We start from the raw sequence: 27,680 nt of genomic DNA on the forward strand, positions 1-27,680 counted from the left end.
TTTCAGTCAGCATAATTGTTTTGAGATTGATCCATATTGCATATTGCAGTAGCTTATTTCTTTCTATTGTTGAGTAGTATTCCATTGTGTGGATAAACAACTTTGAAAAAAATCCATTCACCTCTTAGTGGGTTGTTTCTAGTTTTAGGCTATTATGAGTAAAGCTTTTATTAGTATGCACATGCAAGTCTTTGGATGGACATATGTACTACGTTTTCTTGGGTAAATATCTAAAAGTAGAAAGCCTGGGTCGTATGGGAGATATATGTTTAACTTTTTGAGAAATTACAAAATCTTTTCCAATGTAGCTGTAGCATTTTATATTCCCACTACAGTGTATGTATGAGAGCTCTAATTATTTTAAATTCTGGTCAACATTCGATACATTTTTTTATTTTAGCCATTCTAATAACTGTGTAGTGATATCTCATTGTAATCTTAGTTTGCATTTTCCTTAACGATTAATGATGTTGAGCATATTTTCATGAGTGTATTTGCTACTCATATATTTTATTTGGTGATGTATTTGTTCAAATTTTGTCCATTTAAAAAATTTGGGTTGTGTGGGTTTTTAAAATTATAGTTTTGAGAGTTCTTTATATGTTCTGGATACAAGTCCTTATTAGATACAATATTTGCAAATATTTTCTTTGAGTAAATGGCTTGTCCTTTTATTTTTTTCATCAGCATCTTTCAAAGAGCAGAAGTTTTTAATTTTAGTGAAGTCTAAGTTATCAGGTTCTGGATGATGTTTTTTAGTGTCATATCTAAGAAATCTTCACATTTTTGAAACTTTTCTTGTGGATATCCTGTTTTTCCAGCATCATTTGCTGAAATGACTATCATTTTTCCACTGAACTCTCTTGTACTTTTGTCAAAAATCAAGTGACTATAAACATAAAGTTTTATTTCCCGAGTCTTCTGTTCTATTGCTCTGTTTGTCTATCTGTATGCCACTACCACTCTCAGTTATTGTAGAATTATAAGTCTTAAAATCAGTTTGTGTAATTTTTCTGACTTTGTTCTATGTATATTTTGTACCTCACAATATATTGTTATATACATTTTTTACTTTTAACAATCAATTATTTTATTATTGAAGTATAGTTGACACATGTTACATTAGTTTCAGGTGTACAACATAGTGATTTGACAAGTTTATATGTTTTGCCATGCTCATAATCATAGCTACCATCTGTCACCATAAGATACTATTATAATACCATCATCTATATTCCCCGTACTGTACCTTTTATTCTTGTGACTTATTCATTCCATAACTGGAAGCCTCTATCTCCCATTACTCTTCACCTATTTTGCTCATACCCCTACATCTCTCCCCTCCAGAAACCATCAGTCTATTCTATGCATTGATGGGTCTGTTTTTGCTTTTTTTTTTTTTTTTTGCTTTTTTTGCTCATTTGTTTTGTTTATAGATTCCATATGTAAATGAAATTATACAGTGTTTGTCTTTCTCTGTCTGACTTATTTCACTTGGCAAAATATCTTCTGCGTCCATCCATGTTGTTGAAAATGGCAAGATCTCATTTTTATGGCTGAGTAATATTCCACTCTGTCTGTGTGTATGTGTGTTTATACACATCATATATTTTTTGCCCATTCATTCTATAAGAAAAAAATATTTTTACCCACATAGTTTGCCATTGCATGTGCCCTTCATTTCCCTTTGTAGACCTATAGTTCTTTTTTTTTTTAAAGGTGAGGGTAAGGGAGAGGGAGATTGAGAATCTCGAGCAGCCTTCACACCCAGTGCATGAGCCTGACACCAAGCCCAATCTCACCACCCTGAGATCACAATCTGAGCCGAAATCAAGAGTCAGATGCTTAACTGACTAAGCCACCCAGGCGCCCCTAGACCCATATTTTTATTTAGATTATTTTTCTTCTGGGGGCACCTAGGTGGCTCAGTGGGCTAAGGCCTCTGCCTTCAGCTCAGGTCATGATCCCAGAGTCCTGGGATCGAGACCCGTATCGGGCTCTCTGCTCAGTGGGAGACTGCTTCCCCCTCTCTCTCTACCTGCCTCTCTGCCTGCTTGTGATCTCTGTCTATCAAATAAATAAGTTAAATAAATCTTTAAAAATAGATTATTTTTCTTCTGCCCAAAAGACTTTAACAATTTTTATAGCACAGGTCTACTGGCAATTAATTCTTTCAACTCTTGCATGTTTGAAAAAGGCTTATTTCACCTTTGTTTTTTGGATGCATTTCACTGGCTTTGGAATTCTAGGTTAACAGGTTTTTATCCTTTTAGTATTTTAGAGACGTTCCACTGTCTTCTCATTTCATGGTATCCAATAATAAATTTCCTTTCATCATTGTCTTTGTTTCTCTGTGTGTAACATGTACCCCCTGCCTCCAGCCTTGAAGATATTCTCAATATCTCTGGTTTTTAAAAAGTTTGACTGTGGTGTGCCATATGGTATAGTTTTCTTTATATTTCTTTTGCATGAAGCTTATTGAGTTTTTTCTATCTGATTTTCTAGTGTTCATGAAATTTAGGAACATTTTGGCCACTGTTTCCTCAAAAAAATTTTCAGTGTCCTCATTTCCTTTGGTGACTCCAATTACATGTACGTTGACCAGCTTAAAGTTGTTCTACAGTTCATTAATGCTCTGTTTTTTAAAGCCTTTTGTCTTACCATTTCATTTGGATAGTTTCTATTGCAATGTCTTCACATTCAGTAATCTTTTCTATTACAATGTGTAATCTGCTGTTAATCCCATATTGTATACTTCCCATCTCAGACATTGTCATTTTTACCTCTAGGTTTGAATTGGGTATTTTTCTTTAATATCATCTATGTCTTTAACTTTTAAAAAATAGAATACAGTTAAAATGACTCTTTAAATGATTTTTTTGCTAATTCTGACCTTTCTGTCCGTTCTTAAGTCAGTTTTTGATTTGTCTCCTCATTATGAACTGTATTTTCTTGCTTTTTTGCATGCCTGTCAATTTTTTTAACTGAAATATAGTTGACACGTAATGTCATATTAATTTTAGGTTTGCACTGTGATGATTTGGTAACTCTGTATGTTATGCTGTGTTGAGCTCACCTCAAATGTACCTGTATCTCCCACTCCCCTTCACCTATTTACCCATTCTCCCACCCTCCTCCTCTCTGCCAACCACCAGTTTGTTCTCAGTACTTATGATTTTGTTTCTGTTTTTGTTCGGTTGTTCATTTGTTTCGTGTTTTTAGATTCCACATTAGAATGAAATCATATAGTATTTGCCTTTCCCTGTCTGACTTATTTCATTTAGCATAATACCCTCTAGGTTCATCCATGTTGTTACAAATCAATACTGTTAATTTGAATTTTACTTTGCTGGGTGCTGCATATCTTTTATATTACTACAAATACACTTGAGCTCTGTTCTGGGATTCACTTAAGTTAATTGGAAACAGATTGATCCTTTCAGGCTGTTTTGTTTAGTTATGTTAGGCAGGACTGGACCAGTACACAGTCTAGGGCTAATTCATCCTCATTATGGAAGCAAGACCCTTCTGAGTACTTTTCCCCATGCCCTGTGAATCATGAGGTTTTCCAATTTGGCTGGTGGAACAGTCACTGCTCCTGGCCCAGTTGGTTCTGTCCTTGACCTTGGGTAATTTCATCACAGGCATGCCATGCTCTGATCAGTGCTATGCTGAATACTCAAGGGAGACCCTTGGCAGCTCCTCCAAAGATCTGTGTGAAGCTTTCACAGGTATTCTCTCCTATGTAGTTTAACCACCTGCGTTTTCCCAGACTGTCAGCTCTGTCACCTCAGCTCAAGTTCGGCAGGTTCTGCCTACATTCCTGTTCCCTGCACCATAGTCTGAAAAGTGTCTCAAGACCGTGAGCCTGGAAAATCCGAGGTCTCACCCTGTTTGTTTATTATCTCTCAGGGATCACAGTTCTTCATTGCCTGATGTTCAGTGTCTTGCAAACACTGCTGCTTCATGTATTTTATCCATTTGGGGGCAGTGGCTTCTTTCAGGCAAGATGGAAATCCATTTTTTGTTACCCCATCTTAGCTAGAATTAGAAGTCCACTGACATTCTAAAATCCCAAATTTTCATTACCAATGTTAATTTGTAGCCCAGTTTCAATTCTCTCCTTTCAAAAATGTAGACACCATCACATCTCTTATATTAGCCATATCAGTTTTGCTTATCTACATTCAACTGTATACAGAATCTGACATGTAACAGTATAAATCTTCTCACAGGCAGTCTGGCTCCAGAGTCTGTGCCCTTAACCACGACACCATACAGCTTCAGGAAAGCAAAACTACATTTCTCTCAGCTCTATTGCTGCTCTTCAGTTTCCATGAGTTAAATTTAAACATATAAATATAAGTAGAATTCAGGGCAAAAACACTCAGTAAACATTTATTGAATTTATACTGTGTATCAGACACTGTGCTAAATAAGTTCCTGGGGGTATGAAGTTCAGATGCAGTGCTTTCCTCCAAGGAGTTTATGTATGGTAGAAGTTTCTAGTTTGAATATGCACCATATGTTGGGGCGAGGGAGAGGGACCAAGGTGCCCAACAAATTAAACACAGAGAAACCTGTTTATTTGCTGCCTGGTGCAGGGACATTATTTGGTATTTTTCTGATTCATATCAGTTTCCATTTGGGGAACACCAACAATGATTTTTTTAAATACTATTCTTCTAAGGCTTTCTATATTTTTCATAATTTTAAAAAAATACTTTGGGTCCTTGTCCAAGGTCATATAACTAATAAATAGCAAAGCTAAGATTTGAACCCAAGTTTGTCTTACACCACTATATTCAGCATTCCATGCTACCTATGAGTTTGACCCAGGTTTTGTTTTTATAACTGGTCTTCAGAATTTAAAATAACTTGGGAAAGCTCTCCCTGCCCCTTCATGAAAACTAGCTGCTAGTGTTAATGTTCACTTATTAATTATTATTATCTTCTAATCATAGATTTAGGGTATAATTTAAATATATTCACTTGGATATATAATTGAGAGAGGTATGTTAACCTTCCATTTTGATAGACTTTTCAGCTTTGCCTGGTTTTTATATTTCCATTACAATATTATTCTGAATTTAGCAGTAAATGTGTGTAATTTTCTAAATAAACAAACCATGTTTTCTAAAATAACTTCCTGTGGGTATGAGGTCCCACAAGCATGCAATATTAAGATATTTAATCTGAGAGGCCCCTGGGTAGCCAGTCATTTAAAAGTCTGCCTTCAGCTCATGTCATGATCCTGGGGTCCTGGGATCTGGCCCCCTGCCAGGTTCCCTGCTCAGCAGAGTCTGCTTCTCCCTGTGCCATTCCCTCTGCTTGTGTTGTCTCTCTCTCTGTGTCAAATAAATAAATAAAATCTCAAAAAATACACTTAATCTGAGTCCTGACACCCCACAACTAACATGGAACAAATTGTCCATCAGAGCGTGGGTTTGGACACTCATGTTATCTGAGCAGTGGTCTTTTCAGTAGATAATCCTTGTTCTTTTGACTAAACATCTGTGACTGAATTTCAGTGAAAAGCCTTAACAAGTATTTCTGAGCTTTGGTTTCTCCACTAAATCCTGGGATTCATCAGCTGGGAAAATATATAAAGGTCACAGGTTTCCTAACTTCGAATCTGTCTGGTTTTATTTGTGCCTCCATTATTTTTCCGAGTTATGTTTTTCAAGACATGTTATATCATTTACCATTACCATCATTTACCATTAAGCCCTTTGCATACAAAAGCATTATTTTTATTCCATATTTTCTCATTTGAATTTCTAGAATACATTCTGTGGTATGGGGTTGGTAGTGGTGGTAAAACAGGCAGCAGGTTTCTTTTAGATATAATGATAGATTTAGTACAGTTATAATTTTCATTTGACCTGTGAGTTATTCAGAAATGTCTTTAAATTTCCAAAATGCTTTGGGATTAAAAATGATCTCTTGTTATTAGCCTCATATTTAATTTCCCTGAGGTCAGAAACCATGATCTGCATGAGAATATATATGTATATATTCTCATATATATATAAATATATGTGAGGTACATATATATCTCACATATATTTCTGAAATTTACTGAGACTTGTATTACAACCTAGTACATGATAAATTGGGGGATAGATGTTCCATATGTGCTTGAAAGGAATGTGATTTTGCAATTGTATATAGATTTCTACATATGTCCACTAAATCAAACTTATTTTGTTGTTCAGCTTGTCTATATATTTACTAATTTTTTATCTGCTGATATTGTCAATAACTGAAAGAGGCATATTAATATTTCATTTTTTGATGTCTGATTTTTCAGCTTCTCTCTAGTATACTTGATCTTCCTTTATATATTTGGAAGTGTTTACTTAGTGCATACAGGTTTATTTACTCTATGTACTGATATTCTTTGTGTGTTATAATGCTTTTATTGTCCTGAAGTTTTATTTTTAGATGTTAATATAGCTACATCAACTTTCTTTGGGTTGGCATTTAGCTGGTGTATCTTTTTCTATCTTTTGTGTTTTCAGTCTTTCCTCATCTTTTATGTTTTAGATGTGTCCCTTGTAAAATGGCACATAGCTGGATTCTAAAAAATTTTATCCGGTCTGTTAACCTCTGCATTTTAATGGGTGAGTTTTACTCATATATTTTTTTGTTTGTTTATTGATATATTAGAGTTTATTTTTACCATCTTCTTTTTGTTATTTCTCTCATTTTTTCCTATGCTTTCCTTTTTCTCCTTGCCTCAGAAGTTTTTTTTCTTATCCTGTTTTCTTCCCTAAAAGTTTAAAACTAAAAGTTTTAGTTTCTTTTTTTTTTTAAGATTTTTATTTATTTGACAGACAGAGATCACAAGTAGGCAGAGAGGCAGGCAGAGAGAGAGGAGGAAGCAGGCTCCCCGCAGAGCAGAGAGCCCGACGCGGGGCTCGATCCCAGGACGCTGGGATCATGACCTGAGCTGAAGGCAGAGGCTTTAACCCACTGAGCCACCCAGGCGCCCCAAAAGTTTTAGTTTCTTAACTAAACAGGGTTAGTGTTTGAAATAGCAACCCATGGTCAAAGGTGGGGTGAGGGTGGGATATAGCTTTTCTGAAAGGAGTCAGATTGGCAAGTTATAGGAGAGAGGAGGCAGGGAGCTGAGGAAGTTATGGATGATAGATTTTAAAATCTTTTTTTTTTTCTTTACAAGTGTGAAACAAGGATGTCTGATAGGACCTGGAGGAAGGGGAAGTGGGAATGTGGGATGAGATGAATGAAAGCTTAAAAATAGAACCTGAAGAAACTAGGTAAAGGAACTGAACTCAGGGCAAGTAAAAAGACGTATGGGTGATAGTGAAGGTCCACCTGAGGTTGGAGACCACACATTGTGTAGGACTTGGGTATAGGAACATACAAGGCAAGACTATAGCATTGGTACAGGTTTGAGATTTTGATGGGCAGTTATAGCAGAGGGATGAAGATACATGGATATGGGACATACTTGTGAGAATTGTTAAAATGTTGAGTCATTTGGAGTCCAGGATGGGTTGAGAAGGAAAATAGATCAGCAGGAGGCAAGTAGACCAAGAGAAAATGAAAGGTGGCCTCAAGAGACTGTGGTCTTCATGAGGTTGAAGAACAGGTTTAGTGGGAGTGAGCTGTGGTAAGAAAATGGGGATTCTTGAATTTAAAATTTTAGGAGGCAGTTCTGGTGGATCAAGTCCATGAGTGAGAAACAAAAGGGAAGATATACAGTATTAGCAGTTCCATTTTCTTAGGATGTTGTCTTTATTTTCTCAACAATGTTCTTACCTCCCTGGCTCTTGATACAACTTTTTCTCATTACTGTGCCAGTGGGCCTGTGTCATCACAGAACTCTGCTGCCACTCCATGAATCTGGTTTTGTGCTCATTTCCAGTGTGCCTGTGCTATCCTTGGTCTTTAGCTTCCAGGCAGGTGGTGACACCTGTTTTATACATGAGAGGCTGATATTTTGGCCAGTGCTTCCCTCCCAACCACGAATAGGAGAATCCATTTGCACAATGCTTTTGATTGCCCTGTTCAATATTTTATTTATTTATTTATTTTTAAAGATTTTATTTACTTGTTTGACAGAATGAGAGAACACAAGCAGGGGGTTCTACAGAGGGAGAGGGAGAAGCAGACTTTCCACTGAGCAGGGATCCCAATGCGGGGCTGTATCCCAGGACCCGGGGATCATGACCTGAGCCGAAGGCAGATGCTTAACTGACTGAGCCACCCAAGCACCCCACTGCTCAATATTTTATAATTGCTTTGGCTATGATCCTGCCTGGACAGAGCCAGTAGAGCACTAGCTCTAGAATCAGATTGCCTGAATTTGAATCTCAGCAACTTCATTTACTTTTTTATTGGGCAGGTTAACCTAACCTCTCCTGACTCCTCATCTATAAAATGGGGATAACAGGATAACAGTAGTACCTCATTCTATTCTTAGGGTTGTTATGAAGATTAAAGTAGTTAATATATATAAAGTATTGTGTTGCCCGGCATTATAGTCACTTCTCAATAGATGGAACCAGTGGGGTGATGACAGCGATGATGATCAACAATAGTGGCAACATGTAGATCACTATGTGGTAAATATTCCATTAGGCGCTGGGCCAGATACATAGAAGAATACTGAAAAAGTCCTGTTCTCGTAGGCTATATATATTCTCCTTGGGTATAAAAACTAAGAATTCTTCCTCAAGATTATCTCTGAAAGGGTCTATTAAAAAAACTTATTATCTTTTCTTAAGATTTTATTTATTTGAGAGAGAGGGAGCATGCACAAGCAGGGGGGGTGGGGGGGAGAGGGAGAAGCAGACTCCATGGTGAGCAGGGAGCCTGACAGTGGGCCCAATCCCAGGACCCCACGATCATGACCAGAGCTGAAGGCAGACACTTAACTGACTGAGCCACCTAGGCATCCCAGAAGCTTAGTATCTAACAGTTCAATAAAGACCAAGAAATAACCAAGAAACTGTTGAGGTTTCAGAAACCTTATAACTATACTTTTTATTGTCCTATAGGTAGTCAGTTAAAAAAAAAAGAGTAAAAAGGGGCTTATGGTCTAGTTTCAAGGGAGAGCAGAAAAAGCAAATAGGATCCTCATTTCCTTTCTCACTGTGTCTACCCTGAGCTCTTTGACAGCCGTGACTACCAAATTTGTCCTTTCAGATACAGGTCCTCTTCTGAGGACCAGCCCTGTGCCTCCAACTACTTTCTGGGCCTAATTACAGTGATATCCTGTATGTAGTGCAAACTCAGTATGACTAAAATGAAACTTCTTGCTTTACCTTCCACACATGGTTCTTTTCTTATAACTCTTACCACTGTTAGGATTGTCACAAATCCATCCCTTGATAAACCCAAACATGCAATGTAGTCATCTTTGACTTTGCCTTCTTAGATCCTCTTAGTCACTCCATTCTGTCAGTTCTGCTTCTCAAACTTTATTACTCTGTTCTTTGTCTTGCTGCCCTGGTTTCCACTTGCTCCGTAGCAGATTCAGCAAGTACATGTATTCCAAAAGTGGGTTTCAAGAGTTGTGATTGGCCCTTTAACACATATTATTTCATTTTTTGATAACTTTGTGAAATAGATCATTTTGTACATGAGAAACCAGAGGGTGACAGAAATAAAAAGACTTGCCAAGTTGGCTTGAGGTGTACTTAGTAAACCTAGATTATCTTTTGTCTGGATTATTACAATAATCCCCGTCTCATTTGAATTTTCTTTTTATAGGATTTAGAAGTAAGATATTTTTGTGTAGAAAAAAAATCATAACCATTTACAATAAAAAGTAAAATATGCCACCTCCCAATTCTATTCCCCAAGAGAAACCAGTGGTTATGATTTTTCTTCCAGATCTTTTCCTTTACATATACAAATGTATAGATAAATACTTTACCAAAGAAATCATTCAGTATAGTCTGGAAAATGCATTTTTTTTCCACTCTGAGATATATTTTCATGCAGACCTAACACATTTTTTTAATGGTTGCATAGTGTGCCATTATATGGAAGTATTGTTTTGTTCAAAGAACTTTTTTGATTTGCTTACAAATAATACTGCGGTAACATTCTTGTATATGTACTGTTGTATGCACATTTCTATGAATATTTTTACTGATTCTTAGAAGTGGTATTGCTTAGCTAAGGAATGTATGTATTTTACAGTATGTCATATATTTTCAGAATGCACTTCAATTTGTCTTTTGAATAAATCTTTTGTACTAAAGCTAGAGTGATCTCTGTAAAATGGATTTGATCATGTGATTTCCTAACATCAGAAACAAAGCAACAACAAACATGTTGGATGGACTTCTATTGTCTGTGTAATAATTCAAAAAATCTTAAATTTTTAAGAATGAGAGTTATAGGGGCACCGGGTGGCTCAGTTTGTTAAGGGTCTGCCTTCAGCTCAGGTCATGATCCCAGAGTCCTCAGATCAGCAGTCCTCTGCTAATGTCTTTAGCAGATTAAAGCAGTATTAAATACAGGTGCAACTTGGAAATTGTAGAAAACTGAAAGAAAATGGAAGACAAAATGTCTCTGGTAGGGAATAAAAAAGTTTAAGATATTATAAAATTATGTGTATTTTCTTCTCTTTTACATAAATCATTTGTGAAAAATGTGCTAAATTTTTTTTACAGGAGTGATAATAATTAGGACTTATTTTTCAATATAATTTGGAGATCCTTTGTTACCCAAATAAAAATGACAAGTTTCTGTGCCTGTATTCAAATATGTATGCATGTCATAACTGTGGGGAAAGGCCCTGCTTAACTCAGAGCTGATGGAATTAGAATTTAAAGGATGTGATTTAACCTTTACATTCCAGCCTTTACAATGTCCAGTTCCCCTGTGATTTCTTTGCCCCGTGGCAATAGTGCATCTTCCAGTTTTTAGAGGCAAAGCATGCACTTACTCTTTAGGAAACTGGGCTAAGCATATAACAATATCCAAAGTTATACCATAATCTTTAATGTAATTGTATGTATCATGTAGGCTTTGTTTAAATATTTCCTAAATATAAGTTCTTTTTTTTTAAAGTTATTTGCCACATTTATTTTAGGACGTAGGTTTTTGATACATCTTAACAGTCTGATTAACTTATAGCTATTTTTACTTTTTCCCATTAAACGTGTTCTGTGTTCCTGGGCAAAAAAAAAAAAAAAGCAGGAAGCCTGCTTCTCCCTCTCCTACTCTCCCTGCTTATATTCCCTCTCTCTCTGTCTCTCTCTTTCTCTGTGTGTCAAATAAATATATAAAAATAAATAAATAAATTATATATATAAATATATATATTTATAAATAAAGAAAGAAAGAAAGAAAGAAATTTTATATATATAAAATATATAAATAAATAAGTAAAATCTTAAAAAAAAAAAAAGAAGAAGTCGGTTGGGGCACCTGGGTGACTCAGTTGGTTAAGCAGCTGCCTTTGACTCAGGTCATGATCCCAGGGACCTGGGATCAAGCCCTGCATCAGGCTCCCTGCTCAGTGGGGAGCCTGCTTCTCCCTCTCCCTCTGCCCCTCAATCCCACCCCCGCTTGTGCTCTCTCTCAAAAGGTAAATAAAATATTTTTTTAAAAAAAAATGAGGGCTATAAAATTTAGCCCAAACATCTTTCCTATCATTCCCCCCCACCACCAAATTTAAAAGAAATTTAAATTTAAAAGAAAGAAAGAAAGAAAAAGAAAATACTGTTTTCTAAGGAAAAATCCACCTATTCTGTAAAATCTTCCATGTGTACAGCTCTTTCTCTTCTCTGTCTATGCAGGGTAGAATTAATTACTTCCTTCTTTAGGTTCCCATAGCATTAAATTTATTATCCCTTTGACAGCACTTTGTGCATTATACTGTATTATATGTATCTGTCTCCCCTACTAGTCTGTGAACTTCTTAAGGACAAGAGCTGTGTCTTACTCTTCTCTGTAACCCTAGCACTTTGCTCAGTGCCTATCGGAGTGGGTGCTTAACCAATGGGTGTGAAGATATTCTTTAGGTAGTGGTAGCAATAAGAACTTTGGGAGATAGAGTAGGTGATGGAAGTTTAGGAGTGCAGAGTAAAGCTGAGTCTGAAGAACATGGACGCTGGTCCGGCAAGGAGAAATAGGCTTCAGCTGGCAGATGTCCCCATGTGGTTTTCTTCTCCACTACAGAGACCAGCTGTCTGATTATTTGGATTAGACTTGGGACTTGAGAACATGTGAAGTATTGAAAATTGGATGATTGGGAATTCACTTGGTGTCAGGAAAGTTTGACTTAGCTGTTCTGTGCTTATTCCAGACTAAGATGCTTATGCTGAAAAGACTCAGCTCTTTTCCAGAGTCATGAATATGTTTTTCATCTTGAAAAATCAAAGCCTCCTCATTTTCAGGGCAGAATTCAGGTGGGAGTAGGAATGGTAAATAGGTCAGATACTTCTTTTTTTTTTTAAGATTTTATTTATTTATTTGACAGAGAGAGATCACAAGTAGGCAGAGAGGCAGGCAGAGAGAGAGAGGAAGCAGGCTCCCTGCTGAGCAGAGAGCCCAATGCGGGACTCGATCCCAGGACCCTGAGATCATGACCTGAGCTGAAGGCAGCAGCTTAACCCACTGAGCCACCCAGGCGCCCAGGTCAGATACTTCTACATTGTCTTTTTTAGCCTGACTTCAGGGGACAGTAGCCTACTAAGAGGCTCTAGGGCTGTGGATCTACTCTGGAGTAAATTACCTGTGTGAAAATAGTTCTCTTATTTCAGGTAGCTGTGGTGGCTCTCCTGGTCTGGTTGCTTTGAAGAAGGAAGAGTAGAAGAAAAAACAGAATAACATGTCAGAGATACTTGACCTCTCTTTTCTGTCTGAGGTGGAGAGGGATTTGATCCTCAGTGTACTACAACGAGATGAGGAGCTCCGGAAAGCAGATGAGAAAAGGATCAGGTAAGAGTTCCAGAAAAAGCCAGTTTTATCTGAACCTTTCCTTATACCGCCCATGTGACTTTCAGAGGAGCTTGTGTACAGTTTACAATTCCTTACTGGGTCAGGTTGGGCTCTGAAGTTGTTGCTTCCACAGAACCAATAGTCTTACTGTCTCTACCCCTCAATAACTTTCCATTCCAACCTATGCAGATTGTGAATGCACTTGTGCTTCTCTCTGGGATCTTGGCAGGCGACTGAAGAATGAGCTACTGGAGATAAAAAGGAAAGGGGCCAAGAGGGGCAGTCAACACTATAGTGATCGGACCTGTGCCCGGTGCCAGGAGAGCCTGGGCCGTTTGACTCCCAAGACCAACACTTGTCGGGGTTGTAATCACCTGGTGTGTCGGGACTGCCGCATCCAGGAAAGTAATGGTACCTGGAGGTGCAAGGTGTGCACCAAGGAAATGTGAGTATCACCTATGGAGAGAGAGAAAAGGAAGCCCCAGCTGTGGGGGAGAATTTCCCTCCTTGGCCTTTGTTAGTTGAATGACAGGAGCCATTAAAAAAAAATCCTCTGTCACTTTCTTTTATTCTTTCCCAGAGAGCTGAAGAAGGCAACTGGAGACTGGTTTTATGACCAGAAAGTGAATCGCTTTGCTTACCACACAGGCAGTGAGATAATTAGGATGTCCCTGCGCCGCAAGCCTACAGGTAGTGGCCCTGTTTGGAAACGTTTTTGTTGTTGTTGTTGTTTTGAGGTGCTTGACTTCAGTGATAGACCACCCGATGTTGAATCCTATTATAGTCTTACTGGTAGTATCTACACTTCATGGGCTCTGTGGGGGAATATAAAGATTATATTGTCATCCCCTCTGCAAGTGTGATATGTTTCCCTTTCCCCCTTATCACCACCACTCTGCCATGCTTTTGTTTGTCTTGAAGTGAATAAAAGAGAGACACTGGGACAGTCCCTTCTTCCTCAGTCACAGATGGATGATATCTGGCCAGGAAGAAGGATCATTCAGGAGCAACAGAAGGAACCCAGGTAAGAACTAGTAATCATTTACAGAAATGCTACACATCCTTTTAACTTATTTTAATATTATTTTAAACTTGTTTCTATTTATAAAATAATAGCTGTTTATTGACAGGAAAATTTGGAAAGCACAGAAAAGAATAAAGAAAGAGGGGAGAAAAATCCTAATCCTACCACCCACATGTAAACATTAACATTTTGGCATATTTACTCTTTTCTTTTTTTAAAAAAAAGAAACATTTATTTATTTGAGGGGGGGTGTGCATGAGCAGGGAGGAGAGGCAAAGGGAGAAGAAAAAGCAGATGCCGCACTGAGCAGGGAGCCCAATATGGGACTCGATCCCAGGACCCTGGGATCATGTCCTGAGTCAAAGGCAGATGCTAAACAAACTGAGCCAACCAGACACCCTTACTCTGTTCTGTTAAGAACAATTTAAAGATGAAAAAAATTACGCATACTCATTATTAAAAATTGAACCAGTACAGGAAACAAGGAAACAATAAATAAAGCAACAAATCACCCAAATTCCTACTAGCCCAGTATTCACATGTGAAAATTATTTCAGATATCTTTTGTCCACATAGATAGATAAAAGGACGGGTGGGTGGATAGACTGAAAAATTTGTATAATATTGGATCATAATATATACATTGAAAGCACGCTATGTAATTTTACTTGAATTTAACAGACTAAAACAGAAGAAATAAAATTGAAGAATTGCCCATCTTCAACAAATGTTTCTTTACCATAAAAGATACTAGTCATTAATACCCTTCTAAGTTTAAGAAAAAAAAATAATAAAAACCATTGAGTAGTTAGTCATTTTTTTTCCTAGTGTCTTTTTGGTAACACCCGTATTGGGATATAATTCACATACTATACAATTCACCCATTATAGTGTATAATGCAGTGGTTGTTAGTGTGTTCACAGAACCATGCAACCATCAGCTCAGCTGATTTTAGAAGTTTTCATCAGGTTAATAAGAAACCCTGTACTCTTTAGCTATCACTCTGTCCAACTTGCTTACCCTTCCCTACCCCTAAGCAATCGCTGATCTACTTTCTATCTCTATATATTTGCTTATTCTGGACATTTCACTTAAATGGAATCAAAGAGTATGTGGTCCTTTGTGACTGTCTTCTCTCACTTAACATAATGTATTCAAGGTTCATCCATGTTATAGCATATGTCAGGACTTAAAATTTCTTTTTATTGCCAAACTGTTATATTATATATTCTAATAATATTCTATTATATGTATATACCACACTTAATTTATCCATTCATCTGTTGATAGACATTTGGGTTGTTTTCACTTTTTGGTTATGATAAGTAATGCAGTTATGAACTTCCATTACGAGTTTTTGTATGGACATAACATTTTCATTTCTTTTAGGTGATACCTAGGAATAGAGTGCTAGGTCAATCATTTAGTCATTTTAAAAAATCTACCTGTTTCAATATTATTAGTGGACTCTCTGCTATGAAAGAGGAGATTAGCTTTCTTCTACCTTCTCCCAATGTTTTCCCCTACTCCCATTTTTTATTACTCAAATACTTTTGCCTTGTCAGCACTTGTAACATTTACATTCTATTATGCTAACATAAAGCATCTGTTTTATCTGTCTGTTTAGTGTTAGTTCATATTTAAAGGGATTGTATGCTTATAACTAGGCCTTGGACCATGGGTTCTCTATGTTTCTTATTTCTTTCCTCTCATTTATTTCTTGGTTGTTTGCATTTTTTCACTGAGAAGTTCCTTCAAGAAGGGCTTGCAAAAGCTGTATTTATTTCACTCATTCATGTTAAGAATGTCTGCCTAGTGACTTTATACTTGAGTGATATCTTGGCTGGAGAGTGTATTCTTGGGTCACACTTTCTTTCCCTCAGAATGTTGTAGACATTACTCCATTGTCTTCTGCCACTGAATGTGACTGTGATGAAGTGTAAGGCTGGCTAGCCTTTTGTTTTTTTCCCTTGCAGGTAACTCTGTGTGTGTGTGTGTTTGCATGCGTGCGCATGCACACATCTCAGTGGTGATCATTCTGCATCATTTCCCCGTAATATGTACCCTAGAAGAGTCCTTTCTTCATTGCTGGAAAACTCTTCTGTATCATATCCTCTGAACTTTTTTTCTATTTCATTAGTTAAGTTTCCCACCTTAGGAACATTGGATTTCTTGTTTCTTTATCCTCCTTTTCTGTCCTTTCCTTTTACTATCAAATGCAAGAGAAAGGAAAGGTAAAAGCAATGAACTGTTATTAATCCAACCCTTTCCTCTGTGCTGTTACTTTGATTTTCAAACATTTTCTTTCTTCCCCCTTTCCCCTTTCTTTTTGCTGTATCTGCTATACTTTTAGAATGAATTATGATATCTGGGGCTCAGTTGGTTAAGTGTCAGACTCTTCGTTTCATCTCAGATCTTGATCTCAGGGTCATGATTTCAGGCTCATAACCTCAGTGTCAAGAGGTCAAGCCCTGCCTTGGGCTTCATGCTCAGTGCAGAGTCTGTTCAAGATTCTTTCCCTCCCTCCCTGCTCCTCCCCACCCCATGCACCTTGCTCTCTCTCTCTTGCAAATAAGTAAATAAATAAATATCTTTTAAAAAGAGAATGACTTATGTTGATTAGGTTTTAATTTGTTCTTTGCTCTCGATCTTCCTTTTTCCCCTAATTCTATTGTTTTACCATTTTTTCTGTTTGAGCTCTTAGGCTTTATCAAATCTATATTTTTATTAAGTTCCTATATAGTATAAAGCACTCAGAAAAAAGCTATTTATTTTCATAGGATTATATTGTTCTCCAGAATAGTTCTTTGCCTTTATTATGAGTTATTTCTACTTCTCTTTACCCCATGGCATATCTATATATCTGCCAGACCATTTCTTCTCATTTTACTCATGTCTAACCTGGAAAGTTCTGCCTGTATCTTTTATTTGCTCTGATACAGTATGTGAATCCTCCTTGACAGGCTTCTCACTTGAGAAACTTGAGACAGTTTATCTCTTCCTTACCCCAACTTTACTTTTAGAATAGAATATTCCTTTCGATATGCTTCTTTTTTGGAACTGAGGGAAGGGCAAAAGACAGCTTGGGGGTCTTGGGTTTGGGTCTGCTGAAGTTCCCTTAAATGTCGAGGCTCACACAGTCCAGCTCTGGATGATTCATCTAACTCATACCCATGCTCCCCCTGAGATGACATACCTCAGGTGTCATGTCTGCCTCTGTTGGGATCCTCCAGTGGTACCTGGGGCTACAAATCTTGAGAACTTTTATTTTCCTAGACTCATTCCAGGACTGTCTACTCACTCATTTTGTGTGCACATCTCTACATCAGATGGAATTTTGCTGAGCTAAATCTTTCCTGTTTTCTTAGCCATGACTTTTTGAACTTCATAACTTGAGGGTTTACTTACTTGGTTGCTGCTGGTGACGTTTTTGGCTTTTCATTTGGATTTTTTCCCCTAACTCTCCCTCAGCCAAAGGGAAATGAGTTAATCACATCTTACATGATTGTTGAAAAGCAATATAGAAATATATAAAACAAGTCTCCAGTAACCTCACTGCTTCTGCCCCAGACTATTATTGTTAGTAGGCATTACTAGTTTTGGTGTATGGACTATCAGTGTGTCTAAATGTACAAATATGGATTGTATTCTTAAATTTTTATTTTTAATTTTTAAAAAAAGATTTATTTATTTACTTGAGAGAGAGAGTGAGAGAGAAAGAGTGAGGGCACAGAGAGAGGCAGAGGGAGAAGCAGACTCCCTGCTGAGTAGGGAGCCCGATACGGGACTTGATCCCAGGATCTTGAGATCACAACCTGAGCTGAAGGCAGACACCCAACTGACTGGGCCACCCAGGCACCTGGATTCTTAAATTTTTAAATTCCTTTTAAAAAGGATCATACTGTATACATATTTAGTGGTAAAAAATGAAAGAGAAAGAATTTTAAAGACTCAATAATATAGATAATCCTCTAGAAAATTGACAAAATATCTGAACAGACATTTTGCTAAAGGCAATATACAGATGTCAAATAAGCACATAAAAAGATGTTCAACATCTTTAGTTATTAGGGAAATACAAATTAAAATCATAATAAGATACTACTGTATACCCGTTAGACTGGCTAAAATTTAAAAACAGACCATACCAATTGTTGGTGAGGATGCGTAGAACAACTGGAATTTTCTCTTTTTTTTTTTTAAAAAAAGATTTTATTTATTTATTTGACAGAGATCACAAGTAGGTAGAGAGGCAGGCAGAGTGGGGGGGGGGGAAGCAGGCTCCCCGCTGAGCAGAGAGCCCGATGTGGGGCTTGATCCCAGGACCCTGGGATCATGACCCAAGCCTAAGGCAGAGGCTTTAACCCACTGAGCCACCCAGAAATTCTTATATGCTGCTGGTGGGAATGTGCAATAGCACAGCCCCTTTGAAAGCCACGTTAGCAGTGGTTTAGTTAAATCTGCATTACTTTGCCTCTTCAATAAATGGTGTTGGGAAAATTGGACAGGCACATGCAGAAAAATGAAACTGGACCATTTCCTTACACCACACACAAAAATAGACTTGAAATGGATGAAGGACCTCAGTGTGAGAAAGGAATCCATCAAAATCCTTGAAGAAAACACAGACAGCAACATCTTCGACCTCATCCGCAGCACCTTCTTCCTAGGAACGTCACCAAAGGCAAGGGAAGCAAGGGCAAAAAACGAACTATTGGGACTTCGTCAAGATCAAAAGCTTTTACACAGCAAAGGAAACAGTTAAAAAAAAACCAAAAGACAACTGACAGAATGGGAGAAGATATTTGCAAATGACATTGCAGATAAAGGGCTAGTATCCAAAATCTATAGTTTATCAAACTCAACACCCAGAGAACAAATAATCCAATCAAGAAATGGGCAGAGGACATGAACAGACATTTCTTCAAAGAAGACATCCAGATGGCCAACAGACACATGAAAAAGTGTTCCATATCACTTGGCATCAGGGAAATACAAATCAAAACCACAATGAGATACCACCTCATGCCGGTCAGAATGGCTAAAATTAACAAGTCAGGAAATGACAGATGCTGGCGAGGATGCAGAGAAAGGGGAACCCTCCTACACTGTTGGTGGGAATGCAAGCTAGTGCAATCACTCTGGAAAACAGCATGGAGATTCCTTAAAAAGTTGAAAATAGAGCTACCCTACGACCCAGCAATCACACTACTGGGTATTTACCCTAAAGATAACAAACGTAGTGATCTGAAGGGGCACATGCACCCGAATGTTTATAGCAGCAATGTCCATAATAGCCAAAGTATGGAAAGAACCTAGATGTCCATCAACAGATGACTGGATAAAGAAGAAGTGGTATATATATACAATGGAATACTATGCAGCGATCGAAAGAAATGAAATCTTGCCATTTGCAATGACCTGGATGGAACTGGAGGGTATTATGCTTAGTGAAATAAGTCAATCGGAGAAAGACAACTATCATATGATCTCCCTGATACGAGGAAGTGGAGATTCAATGTGGGGGGTTTGGGGGGTAGGAAAAGAATAAATGAAACAAGATGGGATCGGGAGGGAGACAAAACATAAGAGACTCTTAATCTCACAAAGCAAACTGAGGGTTGCCTGGGGGAGGGGGGTAGGGAGAGGTTGGTGGGGTTATGGACATGGGGGAGGGTATCTGCTATGGTGAGTGCTATGAAGTGTGTAAACCTGGCGATTCACAGACCTGTACCCCTGGGGCTAATAATACATTATATGTTTATTAAAAAATTTTTTTAATTTAAAAAATTATATGTGTTATTTTGTGATTCAGCCATTCCATTCCTCAGTATTTACTCAAGAGAAGCGAAAGTGTATGTCCATGTGAAGACCTGTATGTTCCTGGCAGCTTTGTATGCAATAGTCAAAATCTGGAAACAACTTAAATGTCTGTTAACAGGTGAAGGGATAAATTGTGGTTCGTTTATACAGTGGAATACTACTCAGCAATGGAAAGGAATAAACTGTTGGTTCAAACAGTGACATGGGTGAACCTCAAAATAATCATGCTGAGTGAAAGAAGCCAAACAAAAGAGAGGACATACTATATGATACTATTTATATAAAATTCCAGAAAACTCAACCCACATTTTAGTGACAGAATGCAGATCAGCACTTTCTGTCTGGGGACAGAGGCAGGGAGAGGGGGAAGGATATGAAGGAGCAAGAGGAAACCTTTGAGAGTGATAGATGAATTCACTCAATTGCTGTGATGGTTTCACAAGTGTATGTATATGTTAAAACTCACCAAATTGCACACTTAAGTGCTTGCAGTTTACTTATGTCAGTTATAACTCAAGGTGTAAAAGGAACAATTGTAGAAAAATCTAATATCCACATCTTTCCATGTCCACACCAAGGGTCTCTCTCATTCTTTTTGCTATCTTTATGGTGTTTCATTGTGTGTATGTACTGTGAGTTTATCCACACAGCTTTGGGTGGGTGACTCATCTGTTCTAGGTGACAAGACCCCCTTTTTCCTTTTAGATAAGGCTAAAAAACAGCTTTTATTTCCCAAATCTGGTTAACACATCTGACATCATCGGTCAGAATGTAATTTCTGAAATCCGCTGCTTCTGGCTATCTATGACCTCTTGTCTCATTGGGCCCAGAAGACTTATTTATCCTAAACATGGAAGAAGATTAAATGGCCATAAATGACCTTTGCCATAAAATTATGGAGACTCAAAGGTAATCAAATTTAGCCCTCTTCCTTTTACAGAAAAGAAAGCCAGATAAGTGATTTACCTGTGATCATACAGATAGTTAGAGCCCAGAACTCTCATCTCTTAGTCTATTTTTTACTGCACAGATGTCAATAATTGCATTTTTGCCCTAGGGTTATTTGTATCAGCTCTGGATTAGTACATATTCATCTTTAGGAAAAAATACAAGCAGAAAACACACTCCATGAGCTATTGTTAAACTGCCTCTCTGGAGGAAGAGTTCTGCATTGGGTTCTTTATTCATTGGAGCAAAGGGGGAAAAAAGAACAGTTCTAAAGTAAAAATGAAACCAACTTCCCTGCTGTACCTTGGACCATAAAGCTAAAATATTTCTCAAGAAATGACCACCGTTTTACCTCTTACAGGCCCTAGGATTTCAACCGGGCTGTCTGTTTTCATAAAGCTATTGCAAACATCACGTGATAACTTGGAAAGTTTATTCTTTGCTGCCTAAGACATTATAGATTCTGGTTATTTTGTTCTTTTTTTTTCTGGGTACTTTGTTCTTTGTTCGTGTATTAGTTCATGCATTTTTAATTTTTATTTTTTAAAAAGATTTTATTTATTTGACAGAGAGAGAAATCACAAGTAGGCTGAGAGGCAAGCAGGGGTGGGGGGAAGCAGTCTCCCTGCTGAGCAGAGAGCCCGATGTGGCACTCGATCCCAGGACCCTGAGATCATGACCCGAGCTGAAGGCAGTGGCTTAACCCACAGAGCCACCCGGGCACCCTATAGTTCACTCATTTTTTAAACAAATGTATATGAATGCCTGCTATTTGCCAGGCACTGTTTTAGGCCATGGGATACACTGGTAAATACAAGAAAGTCCCTTGCTTGAGAAGCTTAGATTTGGGGATGGGGAGACACAGACAATATTCAAATGAATATATCAAATCAGATGTTGACAAGTGCTATGGAGAAAATGAAGTGGGCTAAAGGGATAGGGAGTGCCAGGAAAACATGTTGTGTATGTGTGCTGTTTTACTTAGGGAAAAGTCTTAATAATATGGTGATATCTGAGCAAAGACATGCAGCAAATAAGGGAGCAAACCCACCTGGGGGAAAAGCATTGTGGGCAGAGAAAGCAGAAAATATAAAGAGCCTAAGGTGAGTTTGTATTTGGCGTGTTTGTGTAATATGGAACCGAGTGAGCAAGATGGTGAGTGGCAGGAGATGAGGACAGCAAGGATGAGAAGCAGGTGGGAAGCATCTGGGGGAATGAAAAAGGCTGAGAAGCAGATCATGAAGGACTTTTTTGGCACTCGTAAGGACTCTGTCTTTCACTCTGAGTGGCAAGATATATATATATATATTTTTTTTTCTATTGTTAAATTGAGGTAAAAATCACATAATGTACCATTCATCATTTTTGCAATTTTAAGGCACACCACCCGGTGGCTTTTAGTACTTTCAGAATGTGGTGCAACCATCGCCATGGTTTAACTTCAGAACATTTTCATCACTATAGAAAGAAACCCTGTACCCATTAAGAAGTTGCTCCCCGTTCCTCCAGTCCCCAGTCTGCTTTCTGTCTCTCTGCAGGTTTGCCTACTCTAGGTATTTCATATAAATGGAGCCATATAAAATATGTCTTGCTTTTTTCACCTCGTGTAATGTTTTCAAGTTTCATCCATGTTGTAGTGTGGAACATAACTTTATTTCTTTTTATTGACAGGAATATCTCATTATATGGATATACCACGTTTTGTTTATCCATTCCTCCATTGGTAGACATTTAGACTGTTTCTGCCTTTTGGCTATTGTGAACAATGCTGGTCTAAACATTCATGTACAAGTTTTTGTGTAGACACATGTTTTCAGTTCTCTTGGGTATATACCTAGAAGTGGTATTGCTGGGTCATATGGTAATTCTATTCTGGAGTTATATTTTATTTTAAAAATTTATTTATTTTAAAGATTTTATTTATTATTATTATTTTTTGTCAGAGAGAGAGCACAAGCAGGGGGGAGTGGCAGGCAGAGGGAGAAGCAGGCTCCTTGAAGAGCCCCCGGGTTTATATTTTAAAAGCCCCTGGATTTATATTTTGACTATCCTATTGAGGATAGATTGTGTAGGGACAGGGTAAAAGTAGGGAGTTCAGTCAGGAGGCTGTTGTGACCATATCATGACCAGTAGCTAGTTGATTGTGGTTTGGACCAGAGTAATGGCAGTGGAGGGGCTAAGAACTGGTCAGATTCTAGACATAATTGAAGGCAGAGCCAACAGTATTTGCCAATAGATTGGATTTGTACTGTGAGAGAATGAGGGGAGTTAAGGGAAACTGTTAAGATTTTTGAACAAGAAAAATGAAAGGAGGAAGTTGTAATTCGATGAAATTGATGGAAGAACAGTTTTGGGGAGGATTAGGACCTTAGTCTTACATTTGCTGTGTCTGAAACATCCAAGTAGGGATGTTAAGTAGGCTGCTGGAAATCCAAGCCTGGTGTTTGAATGAGAGATAAATTTAGGAGTTATTGGTTTATAGAAGATATTTAAAGCCATGAAACTATATGAGATCATTTAGGGATAATTCTAGATAGTGACGAGAAGCAGCCTAAGGAATAGGCCTGAACACAATCAGAAAATTGGAGGTTTAGGAGCTGAACGACCAGCAAATGAACCTAAGGGGACAGCAGCAAGGTCAGAGGACCAGGAGAGTGTTGTGTCCCGGAAGCCAAGTGAAATTAGTTGAGATTCTTGAGGAAGAATGATTTTTTCCTTTTTCTTACTGCTCTCACAAATTCCTTGAGGTCCAGGAATGGTCTCCTTCTTTTTAGCAATGAGGACTGCTGTATTGAATGTCCAGGGTCATCTGTAAAGCTGAGAAAGAATTCTAGTCTTCTGAATATGGTCTTTGAAACATACTTCTTATTTATGTGTCTACTTTAAGCCCCACTGAGGGGATTCAGTCAACAAATACAGGAGTGCCCCCTGTAAGGTGGTTTTTCTTGTAGGCATTGGGAACACAGCAGTGAACAAGATATGTGGTTACTGATTTCAGAGAACTTAGTCTAATGGAGGAGAAAAACAGTAAATAAGTCATTTGTTTCAATTATTGGGTAAATTAAATAATTTGTTTAAAAGACATAGATAATTACATATGTGATGACTGCTACTAAGAAATCAGGGCCCTTTGGGAGCATATAGGAAGGTTACTAACCCAGACTTGCAGTGGGGACATAGAGACATCTAGAGGAATTAACATAGAAGGAAAGACCTGAAGAAGGAGTTGATTTAGCCAGGTTAGGAAAATGGTCATCGTGAAAAGAACACCCCAGGCAGAGAAAAGAGTAAAAGGAAGAACTTTGGCATATTCAAGGAACCAAAAGATCTTAATCATTCTGAAAACATAAAGTACAAGGAGGGTGGAGATGGGTCTGGAGAAATGAGCAGGGGGCAAAATCCCAAGGGTTGTCTTGCCATGGTGAGGAGTTTGAACTCAATCCCAACAGCAAGGAGGAACTGCTGGACAGTTTTCTAAGTGTACTCAGATATTTATCTTAGATCACTCGGGCTACCAGTATGAATGGGCTGGAAGGAAGCCTGACTCCCAGCAGGAGAGTCCATTTCCTCTACATATCGGTTCTTGGTTTTTATTCTAGTGTGCTGTTTGAAGTGCCCAAGCCAAAAAGCGGAAGGAGTGCGCTGGAGGCCGAGAGTGAGAGTCTGGATAGCTACACAGCTGACTCGGATAGCCTGACAAGGTGAAACCCCTTTGAGTCCCTGTACCCCCACTTACCCCAAGTCTCCATTTTGTTGTCTGGTTCAGGATGCAGGGCTCCTGGTAATGTAGCTCCACTGTGGCTGACTTCTGTCCTCAGCAGGTCAAATGAAGTATTTTCTCTGACCTCACCACAAGTCTTGTCAGTAGTACATCCACTGTTGGCTCTGAGCACAGCCTTCTAGGGCACACTAATTTCCACAGGCTGCTGCATCTTGAAGGAGTCTTCTTGGACCAGTAGCAACTGTTCCTGATGTCCCTTAGGAATAGGAGAGTGAGTGTGTTTGTGCAAAGTTGCTTATCTGATTGTCTGCATTCCTTCAAGACAAATCAGATGTGGGTTATTACCTTCTAGATTTGGTTACTACAGTGACCCCAAGCCAGTGGATCTCCTTCCATAGAGCTTCCATAGACAGGGAAGGTAAGGAAGTGATTTTGTTATAACTTCTATATCTACCTCCAGGAGAGACTCTCTGGATAAATCTGGCCTATTTCCGGAATGGAAGAAGATGTCTGCCCCTGCATCTCAAGTGGAAAAGGTAAGCTTTAGTTACTGGTCAGTTGGGATCAGTTTCTCTCTCTCATCCTCTCTCTCTCTCTTTTTGCTTTCTTTCTCCCTTCTCAGGAGCAGTTTACATCAAGAATTCAACGAAACAAATTTCAGTTCAGATTCACTTGGGAGCACTTAAGGTTTTGGTTAAAACACGAGAAAATATGTTTCGTATTACTTCCTAGGATTAAATTAAATTCCTAAGGTTAAATTAATCTTTCCTTTAACTTTGTATGGTTTAACAAAGATCTGAGCCTTGTTCTTCTTAAGGCTCTTTTCTCTTTCTCTATTCTTCCACCTACCCTACAGTCCTTTTCCATTTCCTTGCCTTTAATCCTTCCTAGGAAACTCAGCCTGGGGGTCAAAACATGGTATCTATTGATGAGGGTGAAATGATATTTAAGAAGAACACCAGAAAAATCCTCAGGCCTTCAGGTAGGTTTCCCTTTATGGCCTTTGAGATTAAAGTCCTATGTACCTGAATGTGTTCTTGGTATGAAAAAGAGTAGGTCTCTTATTTGGGTTTTTGGTCTTCCATTCAGAATATACTAAATCTGTGATTGATCTTCGCCCGGAAGATGTGGGACATGAAAATGGCTCCTTGGGAGACAGAAGCAAATCTGTCCCAGGCCTCAGTGTAGATATGGTAAGTGCCCTTGTATTTGTCACTATATGAAACTGTATAAATCTAGAGCTGACCTTAGTACTCGATACTCTTAATCAACCTGTTTAATTCTTTAGGAAAAGGCAACATGAATCTTGATTCCTCCAAATGCCTAAAGTAAATCTGGTTGCTGAATTCCTTAAAGAAAAAGATTGTCCTCACTCTCTCTTTATCTCCTAATACATTGCTTGATATGTAGTTGGGAGCTCAAATACTTACTTTGATAAAAATGTAAAGGGATGTTTGGATTGGGGCAGTCGAATGGGAAAGAGATATTCTTATCTTGTTCTTTGGAGATTGGAGAAAGATGGTGGGAATATAGTTTTTTTTAATAAATTTTTTTATTTTTTATAAACATATATTTTTATCCCCAGGGGTACAGGTCTGTGAATTGCCAGGTTTACACACTTCACAGCACTCACCAAAGCACATACCCTCCCCAATGTCCATAACCCCAACCCCCTTCTCCCAACCCCCCTCCCCCCAGCAACCCTCAGTTTGTTTTGTGAGATTAAGAGTCACTTATGGTTTGTCTCCCTCCCAATCCCATCTTGTTTCATTTATTCTTCTCCTACCCACTTAAGCCCCCATGTTGCATCACCACTTCCTCATATCAGGGGGGATATAGTTTTGAAGCCTGAAATGGGAGACCTAAAATAAGGATAATGTGCATGCATGTGCACATGACACCTCAGAGATGAGCAATAATTATGGCTCCCACTCAAGGAAGTTTATTAGTCTTTGAACTTGTTCTGACTTTATTAACTCTGAATCTATATTTACTGTTCTAGGAAGAGGAAGAGGAAGAAGAAGACATTGACCATCTGGTGAAGCTGCATCGCCAGAAGCTAGCCAGAAGCAGCATGCGAAGTGGTTCCTCCATGGTAAGTTCTATTCTGTGGCTACAGACATGTTGGGGTACCAAGAATGAAAGAAGTATCTCTCTAGAGCAGACTCAGGACCTGGGGAAATCATCCTAGTCTCTCTTTCCAGGTGAGTGAGATGCATTTGTCTGTTCATATCCTCAGTTTAGACCATAGTTGCGTAGGGCACAGCTAGGTAACTTTCCTCGGCCTCTGCCCTGGAAATAGTTAGGTAATTAAGCAATTTGGGCTAGAGATGTTCTTGATCATAGGTTTGTGAACAGTAAACCATGACTTCCCTAAAAAGATAAGAGGACTGAAGTGAGCAAGGTAATATTTCTTCATCAGCGTCTACTCCAAATCTCACATTTATGAGCATTGTCATGAGAGGGGCCCTGGCAGGGTTAATTGGCATCACGGTATGACTGAAGAGCAGAAATATCAATCAGAATCATGAAGTTAAAGGCACATTTAAGAATTAGGGCCTGGTTCTGTCATAACTATGAAAATTGGTGTTTAGGGGGCAGACAGAGAGTCAGAAACTACTCCCACACAGGAATAGAATGGCAGGCTTACAGAGCTGATTCCTACCTGAGAGGAAGAAGTCTTTTCACCTCTGGTGGGATTTCCCCCCCAAATCTGACATAATAACTTTTTTCTGTAGGTCTTAATAGGGCTAAGGCAGGTAAAAGAAACCTACAGACACAGACACACAGAGAAACACACACACAATGGAATATTACTCAGCCATGAAAAAATGAAATTTTGCCATTTGCGACAACATGGATGGAGCTAGAGTGTATTATGCTGAGTGAAATTAAGTAGCTCACAGAAAGACAAATACCATAGATCTCACTCAGATGTGGAATTTAAGAAACAAAACAGATGAACATATGGCAAGAGGGAAAAGGGAAAAAAAGGAGAGAGGGAAACAAGCCATAAGGGACTCTAAAAGATAGAGAACAAACTGAGGGTCAGTGGAGGGAGGTGGGTGGTGGATGGGCTAGATGGTTGATGGGTATTACAGAGGGCACTTGTTGTGATGAGCACTGGGTATTATTTGTATGTGATGAATCACTGAACTCTACTCCAGAAGCCAATATTGCATTGGATGTTCACTAAAATTTAAATAAAAAAGAAACCCACAGATAATTAAGGT

General features: G+C 38.4%; 1 protein-coding gene across 6 annotated transcripts in view; it reads left to right on the plus strand.

The window, feature by feature from the left end:
* Positions 1–27,680, plus strand: part of SYTL4 (synaptotagmin like 4) — a 107,899-nt gene that overhangs the window by 66,287 nt on the left and 13,932 nt on the right. For 3 of the 6 annotated variants that reach the window (XM_044234782.1, XM_044234781.1, XM_044234783.1), the window contains exons 2-10: positions 12,753–12,930; positions 13,160–13,375; positions 13,511–13,620; positions 13,852–13,954; positions 24,326–24,427; positions 24,908–24,983; positions 25,339–25,429; positions 25,537–25,640; positions 26,450–26,542. In XM_044234782.1, the coding sequence (XP_044090717.1) occupies positions 12,821–12,930; positions 13,160–13,375; positions 13,511–13,620; positions 13,852–13,954; positions 24,326–24,427; positions 24,908–24,983; positions 25,339–25,429; positions 25,537–25,640; positions 26,450–26,542 (1,005 nt within the window). In that variant the 5' untranslated portion in view covers positions 12,753–12,820. Of the gene's footprint in view, positions 1–6,549; positions 6,627–12,752; positions 12,931–13,119; positions 13,376–13,510; positions 13,621–13,851; positions 13,955–24,325; positions 24,428–24,907; positions 24,984–25,338; positions 25,430–25,536; positions 25,641–26,449; positions 26,543–27,680 lie in introns of all 6 variants that reach the window. The other 3 variants (XR_006382423.1, XM_044234779.1, XM_044234784.1) reach the window with 2 other exon arrangements.

The sequence above is a fragment of the Neovison vison genome, chromosome X (assembly GCF_020171115.1).
Source record: "Neovison vison isolate M4711 chromosome X, ASM_NN_V1, whole genome shotgun sequence".
In the NCBI taxonomy this organism is placed as follows: Eukaryota; Metazoa; Chordata; class Mammalia; order Carnivora; family Mustelidae; genus Neogale; species Neogale vison.